The sequence below is a fragment of the Mobula hypostoma genome, chromosome 4 (genome assembly GCF_963921235.1).
Source record: "Mobula hypostoma chromosome 4, sMobHyp1.1, whole genome shotgun sequence".
Taxonomy (NCBI): Eukaryota; Metazoa; Chordata; class Chondrichthyes; order Myliobatiformes; family Myliobatidae; genus Mobula; species Mobula hypostoma.
In genome coordinates this window covers 69,820,961-69,834,711 of record NC_086100.1, presented here as the reverse complement: position 1 = coordinate 69,834,711, position 13,751 = coordinate 69,820,961, and the positions used below count along the sequence as shown (strand labels likewise).

The 13,751-nt window shown below is 42.8% G+C and overlaps 1 protein-coding gene across 2 annotated transcripts in view; it reads right to left on the bottom strand.

Annotated features, from left to right (window-relative positions):
- Positions 1-13,751, bottom strand: part of clstn2a (calsyntenin 2a) — a 572,678-nt gene that overhangs the window by 97,766 nt on the left and 461,161 nt on the right. For both annotated transcript variants that reach the window (XM_063045919.1, XM_063045920.1), the window contains 2 exons: positions 8,865-9,122; positions 5,752-5,873 (listed from right to left, as the gene is read on the bottom strand). In XM_063045919.1, the coding sequence (XP_062901989.1) occupies positions 5,752-5,873; positions 8,865-9,122 (380 nt within the window). The remainder of the gene's footprint in view (positions 1-5,751; positions 5,874-8,864; positions 9,123-13,751) is intronic.

The window sequence follows — 13,751 nt, the reverse complement described above, 5'->3', positions numbered from 1 at the left end:
CCTGACCAAATATTCAGTTCTTGCTGCTGAAAAGCATCCCCATAGCATGATGTTACCTCCCCCATACTTTACAGTAGGCATGGTGTTGTGCAGTATTAGATTTATGCCACACATAATGCTTGGTGTTGAGGCCAAGAAGTTCCACTTTAATCTCATCTGACCATAAGAATCTTCTAAGTGAATCTTCTAAGTAAAGCAAAGTCTTTACAGGCAAGGATATGCTTTTATTCTTAGCCAGGGCTTCCACTTTGCCACTCTTTCATAATAACCCTTTTTGGGGAAGGCCTTGGGGATTGTGGAGGCATGAACTATATCGCCAGTTGCAACACTAATTTTTGCAGCTCACTCAGAGTGACTGTTGGCATCACAGTAGCCTCTCTTTTCACTGTCATTCTTCTCCAGTGACTTAAGTTTAGAGGGACAGCCTGACGTAGGCAGAGTGACTGTGGTTTCATGTTTTCTCCACATTTTCGTGATGGACTGTACTGAGCTCCAAGGTATGCTCAGTGCCTTTGATATGGTCTTGTACTCTTCTCCTGATTTGTGATTCGCTATTATCATTTCCTTGATTTGTCTTGAACTCCCTTTTGTCTTCATTTTGGTTTGGTCTGTTGCAAGTCTACCATACTGTTGGACCTTACAGAGAGAGGGGGTATTTATTCTTATGAATTCATTGAAAACAGGTGATCCTCCAATTTCTACATCAACAAATTGGGTGAGTTGGTAAGGTAATATAGAGTATTGCATCTGAGGTAAGTTAGCATAGTAATTGCAAAGGGGATAAGTACATTTTCAGCCCCACAATTTTGATTTTTAATTTTTAGTAAGTTGTTGTCAGTGTTTTGAAATTATTCTTTTGATATGACACGATGCACAATGTTTTGTAGATTTGACCAAAAAAATCCAACTTCCATATATTTTAAATTTAGAAAATGGGTCTGTCTATTATCAAGCAACACACATGAAAGTTGCTGGTGAACGCAGCAGGCCAGGCAGCATCTCTAGGAAGAGGTGCAGTCGACGTTTCAGGCTGAGACCCTTCGTCAGGACTAACTGAAGGAAGAGTGAGTAAGGGATTTGAAAGTTGGAGGGGGAGGGGAAGATCCAAAATGATAGGAGAAGACAGGAGGGGGAGGGATGGAGCCAAGAGCTGGACAGGTGATAGGCAAAAGGGATACGAGAGGATCATGGGACAGGAAGTCCAGGAAGAAAGATGGGGGGGGGGAACCCAGAGGATGGGCAAGGGGTATATTCAGAGGGGCAGAGGGAGAAAAAGGAGAGTGAGAGAAAGAATGTGTGTATAAAAATAGTAACAGATGGGGTACGAGGGGGAGGTGGGGCATTAGCGGAAGTTAGAGAAGTCAATGTTCATGCCATCAGGTTGGAGGCTACCCAGACGGAATATAAGGTGTTGTTCCTCCAACCTGAGTGTGGCTTCACCTTTACAGTAGAGGAGGCCGTGGATAGACATGTCAGAATGGGAATGGGATGTGGAATTAAAATGTGTGGCCACAGGGAGATCCTGCTTTCTCTGGCGGACAGAGCGTAGGTGTTCAGCAAAGCGGTCTCCCAGTCTGCGTCTGGTCTTGCCAATATATAAAAGGCCACATCGGGAGCATCGGACGCAGTATATCACCCCAGCCGACTCACAGGTGAAGTGTTGCCTCACCTGGAAGGACTGTTTGGGGCCCTGAATGGTGGTAAGGGAGGAAGTGTAAGGGCATGTGTAGCACTTGTTCCGCTTACACGGATAAGTGCCAGGAGGGAGATCAGTGGGGAGGGATGGGGGGGATGAATGGACAAGGGAGTTACGTAGGGAGCGATCCCTGCGGAATGCAGAGAGAGGGGGGAGGGAAAGATATGCTTAGTGGTGGGATCCCGTTGGAGGTGGCGGAAGTTATGGAGAATAATATGTTGGACCCGGAGGCTGGTGGGGTGGTAGGTGAGGACCAGGGGAACCCTATTCCTAGTGGGGTGGTGGGAGGATGGAGTGAGAGCAGATGTACGTGAAATGGGGGAGATGCGTTTAAGAGCAGAGTTGATAGTGCAGGAAGGGAAGCCACTTTCTTTAAAAAAGGAAGACATCTCCCTCGTCCTAGAATGAAAAGCCTCATCCTGACAGCAGATGTGGCGGAGACGGAGGAATTGCGAGAAGGGGATGGCGTCTTTGCAAGAGACAGGGTGAGAAGAGGAATAGTCCAGATAGCTGTGAGAGTCAGTAGGCTTATAGTAGACATCAGTGGATAAACTGTCTCCAGAGACAGAGACAGAAAGATCTAGAAAGGGGAGGGAGGTGTCAGAAATGGACCAGGTAAACTTGAGGGCAGGGTGAAAGTTGGAGGCAAAGTTAATAAAGTCAACGAGCTCTGCATGCGTGCAGGAAGCAGCGCCAATGCAGTTGTCGATGTAGCGAAGGAAAAGTGGGGGACAGATACCAGAATAGGCACGGAACATAGATTGTTCCACAAAGCCAACAAAAAGACAGGCCTAGCTAGGACCCATACGGGTGCCCATAGCTACACCTTTAGTTTGGAGGAAGTGGGAGGAGACAAAGGAGAAATTATTAAGAGTAACGACTAATTCCGCGAGATGAAGCAGAGTGGTGGTAGAGGGGAACTGATTAGGTCTGGAATCCAAAAAGAAGCGTAGAGCTTTGAGACCTTCCTGATGGGGGATGGAAGTATATAGGGACTGGACATCCATGGTGAAAATAAAGCGGTGGGGGCCAGGGAACTTAAAATCATCGAAAAGTTTAAGAGCGTGAGAAGTGTCACGAACATAGGTCGGAAGGGAGTGAACAAGGGGTGATAAAACAGTGTCGAGGTATGCAGAAATGAGTTCGGTGGGGCAGGAGCAAGCTGAGACAATAGGTCGGCCAGGACAGGCAGGTTTGTGGATCTTGGGTAGGAGGTAGAAACGGGAAGTGCGAGGTGTGGGAACTATAAGGTTGGTAGCAGTGGATGGGAGATCCCCTGAGTGGATAAAGTCGGTTATGGTGTGGGAGACAATGGCCTGGTGCTCCTTAGTGGGGTCACGATCGAGGGGTAAATAAGAGGAAGTATCCGCGAGTTGTCGCTGCGCCTCGGCAAGGTAGAGGTCAGTACGCCAGACTACAACAGCACCCCCCTTATTGGCGGGTTTAATAATAAGGTTAGGATTCGTGTGGAGGGAGTGGAGAGCAGAGCGTTCCGAAGGAGTGAGGTTGGAATGGGGACAAGGTGCGGTGAAGTCGAGACGGTTGATGTCCCGTCGGCAGTTAGCGATAAAGAGATCCAGAGCAGGCAGAAGGCCAGAGCGGAGTGTCCATGAAGAAGAGGAGGGTTGAAGACGGGAGAAGGGGTCATCGGTGGGGGTGGAAGAGTCCTTGCCGAAGAAGTAGGCTCGGAGATGGAGACGGCGGAAGAAAAGTTCCGCATCATGGCGAACACAGAACTCGCTGAGGTGTGGGCGAAGGGGGACAAAGGTGAAGCCCTTACTGAGGACAGAGCGCTCTGCCTCCGACAGTTGAAGGTCGGAAGGGATGGTAAAGACCCGGCACTGATGAGCTCTTGGCTCCATCCCTCCCCCTCCTGTTTTCTCCTATCATTTTGGATCTTCCCCTCCCCCTCCAACTTTCAAATCCCTTACTCACTCTTCCTTCAGTTAGTCCTGACGAAGGGTCTCGGCCTGAACTGTCGACTGCACCTCTTCCTAGAGATGCTGCCTGTCCTGCTGCGTTCACCAGCAACTTTTATGTGTGTTGCTTGAATTTCCAGCATCTGCAGAATTCCTGTTGTTTCGTTTTCTATTATTAATATTTTTTATAACAACTATTATCATTATTTAGTTTAATAGAGTGGAATTACAATTGCACATAAACATCTATTTGAGTGCCTGATTATTTTCTATATTATCTCAATGTGCACTTGTGAATGTACAAATAAATATAGATTTACTCACATAAAAAATGGAAAAGGTTATATATGTAAAAAAAAAGTTTGTGTATTACTCGTGAATACCTTATCCAAATAAAAATAAAATTAATAAAAAAAGAAAATGGGTCCGTAAAATGTGATTAGTTATGGGGGCTGAGTACTTCTTCAAGGCACTGCACATACCACCTACATCACAAACAAAATCTTTCTTACACACACCACACATACACAAATGAGCCTCCTGCACAGGCACACATGATACACAGAAAACATCACATACACACAGATTCACCCTGCACTCAAATTTACCTGGTCCATTTCTGCCACCTCCCTCCCTTTTCCCGATCTCTCTGTCTCTATCTACTGAGGAGCTTATCCACTGATGTCTACTATGAACCCACTGACTTTCACAGCTAATGAAAAGCTTATCTACTGAGATCTATTATAAACTCGCTGACTCACAGCTACCTGGACTATAGTTACTTGTAAAAATGCCATCCTCTTCTTTCAAGCAACACACATAAAAGTTGCTGGTGAACGCAGCAGGCCAGGCAGCATCTCTAGGAAGAGGTGCAGTCGACGTTTCAGGCCGAGACCCTTCGTCAGGACTAACTGAAGGAAGAGTGAGTAAAGAGTTCCTTCTTCTCTGCTGCATCTGCTCTCAGGATGAGGCTTTTCATCACAGAATGAAGGAGTTATCCTCTTTCTTCAATGAAAGAGGCATCCCTTCCTTCAGCATTAACACTGTCCTCACCCGCATCCCCTCCATTTGGAAACGTCTGCCTTCACTCCGTCCTTCTGCCACCCCACCAGAGATAGGGTTCTTCTTTTCCTCACCTACCTTCCCACCAGTTTCCACGTCCAGCACATAGGTAATTCTCAGTAACTTCAGCCATCTCCAACTGGATTCCACAACCAAGCACATCTTTCCCCCCTACTTTCTCCTTTCAGCAGGGATCGCTCCCTACGTGACTCCCTTGTCCATTTGTCCCTCCCCACTGATCTCTCTCCTGGCAATTATCCTTGCAAGCAAAACAAGTGCTACACTCGTCCCTGCACCTCCTCCCTCGTTACTATTCAGGGTCCCAAACAGTCTTTCTAGGTGAGGTAACACTTCACCTGTGAGTCTGTTGGGGTCATTTAATGTATCTGGTGCTTCTGGTGTGGCGTCCTGTATATTGGTGAGATTCAACATGGATTGGGAGACCACTTCACTGAGCACTTGTGCTCTGTCTGCCAGAACAAGTGGGATCTCTCAGTGGCCACCCATTTTAATTCCACTTCTCGTTCCCATTCTGACATGTCAGTCCATTGTCACCACTACTGTCATGACGAGGCCATATTCAGCTTCGAGAAGCAACACCTTATATTCCATCTGGGTAGCCTCCAACCTGATAGCTTGAACATCGATTTCTCAAACTTCTGGTAATGCCCACCCCTTTCACCATTCCCCATTCTCTTTTCCTTCTCTCACTTTATTTCTTTATCTGCCCATCACCTCCCTCTGGTGCTCCTCCCCTTTTCTTTCTTCCATGGCCTTCTGTCCTCTCCTATCAGATCAGATTCTCCCTTCTCCAGCCTTGTATCTTGTTCACCTATCAGCTTCCCAGCTCTTTACCTCACCCCTCCTGGTTTCACCTATCACCTTTTTTGTGATTGGACACACACACACACACACACACACACACACACACACACAGTTCCCAATAACATAACAGCGGAATAGTGGCTAAAAAAAAAGGTTATTTTAATCAAAGTATTATAAATCTACAATACAACCTCTTCCAGTTCAACTTAAATTATGCTCCACTAATGACTGATCTAAAGTCTTACCCACCTGTTCCAGTTTCCAGTGGAATTCAGCTGGACGAAATGTGTCAACTTGGTCAAAATCTCTGCGAAGCAAGAACACCAGCCGGCAATTGTGGACGTACAGCGCATAATGGTGGCGATTCATTTCTGATGGCAAAAATGGCATTGGTTAACAAGAATCCCACACTGCTGAAATCATCATTATTCCTCTTATACTGTCCAATAGATATTGGAACCTGAACTGGAAACTGCTCTAAAGACTGTGAACCATAGGGAACTGCCAAATGCCTGCAATGTGAGGTCAACTTGTCCCTGACATCCACATCTGCCCACTGCAATGTAGAAGTCAGAAACAAGCTGAACATCCGGCACTAGCACAGTCAGCTCCAGAGACAGGGCTCAACCATACTGAGCTGAGGGGACAGTTATAATTCACATCCAGCTCCTCAACAGCACCACCTGATTCATTTGAATGGAGTCACTGGCTTCAAGTAAAAAGCTAAGTGTGGTAAGTAATATCGCTGTAGAAGTCCTAGAAACACACAGCAGGTCAGCTTGTGGAAAGAGAAGCAGAGTTAGTATTTCCTGACAGAAATGAAAGAAAGGGGAAAGAAAAAGTTTCGTGGTTCTACATTTATTTTCATATATTTCAGGCTTTCGATATCGAATTGTTTTTGATTTTCAAGTGCAGTTGTGCTCTGTTTACTTATTTAATATTTATAATTATTTGTGACTTCAATGCACTTTAAGTGTATTATTTTTAATATTTAATTCAATCCAACTGCTGCTTTTTTTTAATTTTTGATGGATTTAAATCTATTCCAATTGCCTTCAATATCGTTGATTATCAGGGAGTTTTACTGCCAGTGATCCAGGATCACTTCATGGGATGACCACAGCAGCAGAGCTGGAGGCTGTTGGGAGAGTGAGGGTCACAACATTGCAGTTTTGGGAATCGTATGGGGAGGGAGCTCAAAGGGTAAAGCAGAGCAAACTTTCCAGCCCAATGCCTTAGTTACACCAGTTCCAATGAAAGGATATCAAGATGAAATATTAAATTATTTTTCTTTCCACTGATATTGCCTGACCTGCTCAATATTTCCTGCACTTTCTCTTCCTATTACACAATCTTGATTTTAATGAGTGATTGGCAGGGGCAACATGTGGACTTCTTGGGCTCAGCACTAAATCGTGAAACTGAATCAACATAATGTAAACATTTTAATTCTATCAACCTTTCAGTTTGAGAGGGCAATTCCTTATCTATGGGACATGGGAGAATGAAAAACAGAATTAAAGTTGATCAAGTACGTGGCAGTGGATTGCATACTAAAAGTAATCAATGGAAAAGGCACAAAATAACTTGATCATCATAGCATTAATTGTGTAAAATTCATGCATTGTTTAGGCTGTGATAGATCACAAGGCCGAACATGATGGTTAGAACAGAGTATTGTAATGTTGGCTGCTTATTTTGGGTTAACTTATTGTGAAGAAAATTGAACAGACAGTTTCAAAACCATTAATATTTTGTGGAGAAAGCTTTCATTTTCTTTAGGCTCAGAGGTTTTACAAATAATGATGAGAACCAATTTTGTTGCCACTGTGTTAACAGTAATTTATATTAAACAGGCAATGTAGTATTGCTGATATGTTAAAATTAAACCCTGAAGCAACTAATTGCTGTCAGCAACTGTGCTGCAAGTATCTCCAGTCTAAACAATTGAGCCAGTCAATTTACAATAAGGTTGACATCTCTGTGATGTAAATGGTGCTGACTAACATTCCTTTCACTTTCTGAACCTTCACAAAAGCTTAACAATATACAGTACATAGCCTGTATATACAGTGTTCACAAGCAATTAGCCTGTGAACTTTTAAAAAATATCGGAAACCGTCAGGAAGAGTCAGTACAAGGGATGCTCTAACACTACATATAAAAACAAAACGGAGAAGCAACAGATCTTGCATGAAAAACCCCAAATTAAATATTGCACGAGATTTTTTTATTGCTTCAGTAGTTAATTCAGCAAGTTGGATTCAGAGTCGTGCCCAAGCATTGTTCAAAACTGATAACTCAGGTATTCTTTGTTCTGATGGGGATTGATATCACTGGACAACAATGATTTTGCTTCCTGAATACTTTTGGGGTATGTTATAGATTTTGCGCTGATGATCATGAAAATTACCATGAAATTTCCCGATCATACAGCATTGTTTTGAAATTGCCTATATTTGTTATTTCAATTCATAATTCCAGTCAGGATAACTGATGACAGGTTAAGGAAGGCATTTTTATAGTCATCAATGACAAAGACCTATTAGGATTAGACACAATTGCATGGAAAGCATTCAAGGATGTTGCTAATAGTCTTCTTAACAACTACAGAGCACCAAATGCTGTGCACCTGGTTGACAACATGTCTCAGCCATGCAAAACCAATCACTAAATATTCATTTCCTGCATTTCCATTTAGGCTTCTTCCCCGCAAATCTTGGTGCTGTCAGTGATGAACATGGTGAAAGGTTTCACCAGGACATTACGGTCATGCAGAAATGGTATCAGGGCAATTGGAGTCTATCAACACTGGCTGATTATTGTTGGACATTTAAGTAAGAAGCCTCAGACTGAGCATAAATGAAATTCATCAGCAAAACACTTTTAGCTTAGTTGAACTACTGCAATGCTTCTGCACCATTAAGCAATTAAACATATTATATTCAATAAAAGTTAATTTCTCCAAATGCCTACATGATACAAGTGGTCTGAAATTATATGTGTTCAGCTTCCAGCAGTCTATCATAAACAAAAAAAAAACAGAGGAAGCAACACTTATGAAAAAAAATTGTCCAGTATATGATTTTAATTTGGACATTGAGGTGCTATAATTTTTATTTTTAACTTTAAAATAAAGGGCATAATCCAGCATGTTTCTACAACTATTTGATTTGGGGACATATGGAACTTATCTCAAAAAATATGGCAGGGTTTGTTCACTACAGATTTAGAAAATAAACTTCAGGCCAGGTTTTAGATAAGTTCAGAAACATCCGACTTGATACTATCTCTATAAATGAAATATTGGATTGACATTCAGCAATTCACAAGACAGTTAGCTTGAATCACACACATTCCACCTGTTTTATCTGAATTGCAGAGAATGGTTTCCTTCTCCGCTCTCACTCCTGAACTGGGTCCATGCTTCATCCATGTTGCAATGGTAAATTGATCGGAGAGATTTTTGGGCATCACCCCATCAGGAATCTTTGCAGCATGTTTCCCATCAAATTTAAAGATCAAGTCACTGTCATGTCCATTGTCCATCACAAGACTGGAGGTCCAATTTGATAAACCATAAGGTGCTGGGAGTAAATCAATGCTCTCTGAGGAAGCACCTGGAGATTGAAGAGAAAGTAAAGAAATTTAACCATTCAGTGGCCAACATAAAATTAATGTGTTTACCTTGACGGATATAAGTTCTATAAAGTCGACTGGAAATCCCGGAAATTTAATTTTCCATGATTTAACTTGTAGACTAATGGGCAGAAAATATTACATGAGATGTAATAATAAACTTGCAACAGAAAATTAGTGCACAGAACAAAATTTTGAGATCATAAAATTACTAGTATTTCATATACTTTTGTATATGCACAACTTACGTAGAATTCAGATACATTATATTTGCATTCACTTTGAAACCATGCCAAATATTGTCATAACCACAATTGTAAAGCTCACATCACTGAACATATTAGTGGAATAAGTATCTAGCGCACCTGGATTTTTAAGATTGCTGGAACTTTACATTGCCAAGGTAATGTGAAGACCGTAAAATGTTTTTTGCATTGAGAATCACTGAATTGGAATAATAACAATAGATAAAGGCTAAATAGTTAATATTTAAAATTTCACCTTAATTGTAGTCCTGAAGTTGGTTTAAGACATGCATTTAAATCACAGGCATACAACCATTTCTAGAAAAGTATTAATTTATCAGCCCACTCATCTCCCAAATTACAATGCTTTTACTGTCTTGATGAGGATTTTCAATAAGGATCAGCAGAGAATGAGAAGAACTTTGTTCTTTGCTCATCTCCTCCAACTAGATTGTTTTAGATGCCATTCCATGATTAGCTCAACAGCAGGGTATCAAACTGTAGCTCTTCATGTGATACACTTAACAAACTGTATTTTGCTGCAGTCGAATGAGCTAAAGTTTCATGAAAATAGTTAAAAAGGTATAAAAACACCAAACTGAGCATAAATTATATATTTAAATGAAATATAGAACAAATTAGACCACTACTAATAGATCTACCATACTATAAAGCTGTGCATTAGTTCCCAATAGTTATTGACAGAGGAATTCATCCAGTGAATGCAATAAACAATATTAGCACAGACACCTTGAACAGATGATGGACTGCCTTCATACAATGCTATTGACAATTGTATTTTCCAAAACTCCATTTTCATTGTAATAGTAAAGATGATTGTTGATATTTTCAAATACTTCGTAGCTTCTACCTTGTTGAAGTAAGGAGCTAATTTGAGCTGCTGCATAGACCTTTCTGGCTGCCTAGGGAGTTCGCAGCTGTGTATGATCTGCCGCAGGCTGATACTGACCTGGCTCTCAAGGAACTGTACGAGACCATCAGCACCCTGGAGACTGCACACCCGGAGGCTGCCTTTATCGTCGCCGGTGTCTTAAATAGAGTGTCGCTGACTAAAGTCTTTCCGAAGTTTTGTCAACACATCCATGTGGGCACACGGGGAGATAGCATACTCAGCCACTGCTAATCTCCCTTCTGCAACGCTTATAAAGCACTCCTTCGTCTCCCCATTTGGAAAATCGGATCACTCCTCCATCTTGCTGCCGCCGAAGTACAGGCAGAAGCTGAAACAAGTGGCAGCCATAGTTAAAGCCACCCACGAATTGTATGACCAATCGGCCTCCATGCTACAGAACTGCTTTGATGATGTTGACTGGAATGTCTTCTGTGAAGAGGATGTCTCTGAGTTCACGGGTGGAATCACAAGTTTCATCTGAAAGTGCATCGAGGATGTTGTCCCCCAGAAATTGGTCAGGGTCTATCCAAAGTGGACAGTTGGACCAGACATCATCCCAGGGCAGGTACACAGGATGTGCACGGCACAACCGGCAGGTGTGTTTACAGACATTTTTAATCTCTCCCTCTCCCAATGCAGAGTGCCCTCCTACTTCAAAACATCCACCATTGTTCTGGTACCTAAAAAGACCAAAGTAACATGTCTGAACGACTGGCGTCCTGTCGCACTCACCTCAATAATAAGCAAATGCTTTGACAGGCTGGTCAAGGACTGCATTTGCAGCACGCTACCACCCACACTGGACCCCTACAATTCATCTACTGACACTACTGATCGACAGATGATGCAATAGCCATAGCTCTACACACTATCCTTACACATCTGGAGAAGAGGGATGTTTATGTGAGGATGCTGTTCTTGGACTACAGTTCAGCATTCAACACCATTATTTCCTCCAGGCTCGACAAGAAGCTCAGAAACCTTGGCCTTCACCCTGCCTTGTGTAGCTGGATCCTGGACTTCCTGTCAGATCGCTGGCAGGTGGTAAGAGTGGGCTCCCTCACCTCTGCCCCTCCACCCTCAACACAGGTGCCCCTCAGGGCTGTGTCCCAAGCCCGCTCCTTTACTACCTGTATACCCATGACTGCGTCGCCACCCACAGCTCCAACCTGCTAATAAATTTGCTGACAACACCACATGGATTGACCTAATCTCAAATAATAACAAGGCAACCGACACAGAAGAAGTCATCACCTTAACACTGTGGTGTCAAGAAAACAACCTCTCCCTCTATGTTACAAAAACAAAGTTGCTGGTTGTGGACTACAGGAGGAACTGAGACAGGCTAGCCCTTATTGACATCAAAGGATCTGGGGTTGAGAGGGTAATCAACTTTAAGTTCCTCCGCATAAACATCACTGAGGATCTCATGTGGTCTGTAAGTACTGGCTCTGTGATGAAAAAGGCACAATAGCACCTCTTTCACCTCAGACAGTTGAAGAAGTTTAGTATGGGCTCCCAAATCCTAAGAACTTTCTACAGGGACACAATTGAAAGCATCCTGACCTGCTGCATCACTGCCTGGTATGGGAACTGTACTTCCCTCAATCACAGGGCTCTGCAGAGAGTGGTGTGGACAGCCCAGCACATCTGTAGATGTGAACTTCCCACTATTCTGGACATTTACAAAGACAGGTGTGTAAAAAGGGCCTGAAAGATTATTGGGGACCCGAGTCACCCCAACCACAAACTGCTCCACCTGCTACCATCAGGGAAATGGTACCACAGCATAAAAGTCAGGAACAACAGGCTCCGGGACAGCTTCTTCCACCAGGCCATCAGACTGATTAATTCATGCTGACAGAACTGTATTTCTATGTTGTATTGACTATCCTGTTGTACATACTATTTATTAAAATTACTATAAATTGCACATTGCACATTTAGACGGAGATGTAACGTAAAGATTTTTACTCCTCATGTATATGAAGGATGTAAGTAATAAAGTCAATTCAAATCTATTCAATTAGAGAAATGGTTTCACCTTCGCCTCCCGTCTGCTTCTGGCATCTTCAAGCCAGAATAGTGAAACTGCAGTGAGCGAAACAGTTTGGAATCATCTTTCTGCTTATTTTTTTGCCAACTCTTAGTGACAAAAGAACCACTGCTTTTTGAACATAAACACATACAATTTATGCTATTTAAAATCTGTTCCCTCTGAACACGGTGTAGTGTCTAACGGCCACTCAACGCACACGACTGATGCTAGTTAGAACCTGTTCGGCATCAGTTACCTGTGTTTGTTAAGCACCAACTCCACTTGGCTCTGGTTCTTAAAGCGTTAAATGCGAAAACAGTTCTTAAAGTGATACAGTCAGATATAGTTCTTAGAGCGATAACTTCGAAAGTCCAACAGTTTTACACATTCAATTGGGAGAGACTTCTCTGGAGAAGGATTTCTTCACAGACTCACCTTTACTGCTGGTTCTGTCCACAGGATTCACGATGCCAAAAATAAACAGTTTAAATCGACTGACCTTAAATTCCTTTAGAGAGAGAGAGCACCTTTTTGCATGAACTCATTGCCGTTCTGCAAGAGTTATCTCAATGCAGGTTCTCTCCAACGAAGCCTCAATAAGGTCAATTCTTTATTAAACTGCCAAATGATGCCAACTTCTCGCGATCCTTCACTTCGATGAATTCTTCACTCTCCCTTCAAAACTGTCGGAATTGAGTAAATTGGCACTTCCAGCCACAAATTCCCAGTCCAATAATACAATATCTTGTAAGAGAACCCACTTTCTGTTTTAAAAATGAAACTGCATCACAAAAACAAACATGCAACAGAAACGGAGGCAGAACACGTTCTACCTGGAAATCTACAAACTCAAAATCCCACTGCGTCACCTGAGTCGACCCTTATATAGTCACGGGGCACATGTCATCACGTGACCTCACATCGGCAGGAAAATCACATCAGGTGGCCTCCAAAAGACCATTACAGCATTCTCAAAAAAAAACTGATCTCCTTGAGCATGTAACAATATACATACATATTTGAAAGTGCATTTATCATCAAAGAATATATGAATTATAGACCTTCAGATTTGTCTGCTTACAGGCAGCCACAAAACAAGAAACCCAAAAAACCCAATTTTAAAAAAAAGACCAAAAACCACTGTGCAGGGAAAGAGAGGGAGAGGGAGAGGGAGAGAGGGAGAGAGAACACACACACATACACATATTGTGCAGACAGTAGAAGCAAGCCAACAGCATCCCGAACCAGACTGAGTCCCAGGTCCACTCCCGGAGCAGCCAGAGTAGTCCCAAATCTTGATCCCCAATACATCACGGAGCAGAAACACACAGCAGCTGGGTCATTTCACAGCCTTGGTGGCACAGAGAAAGTAATGAACATTCGTGGGATAGCAAGCAAAATCAGCCCAGCACTC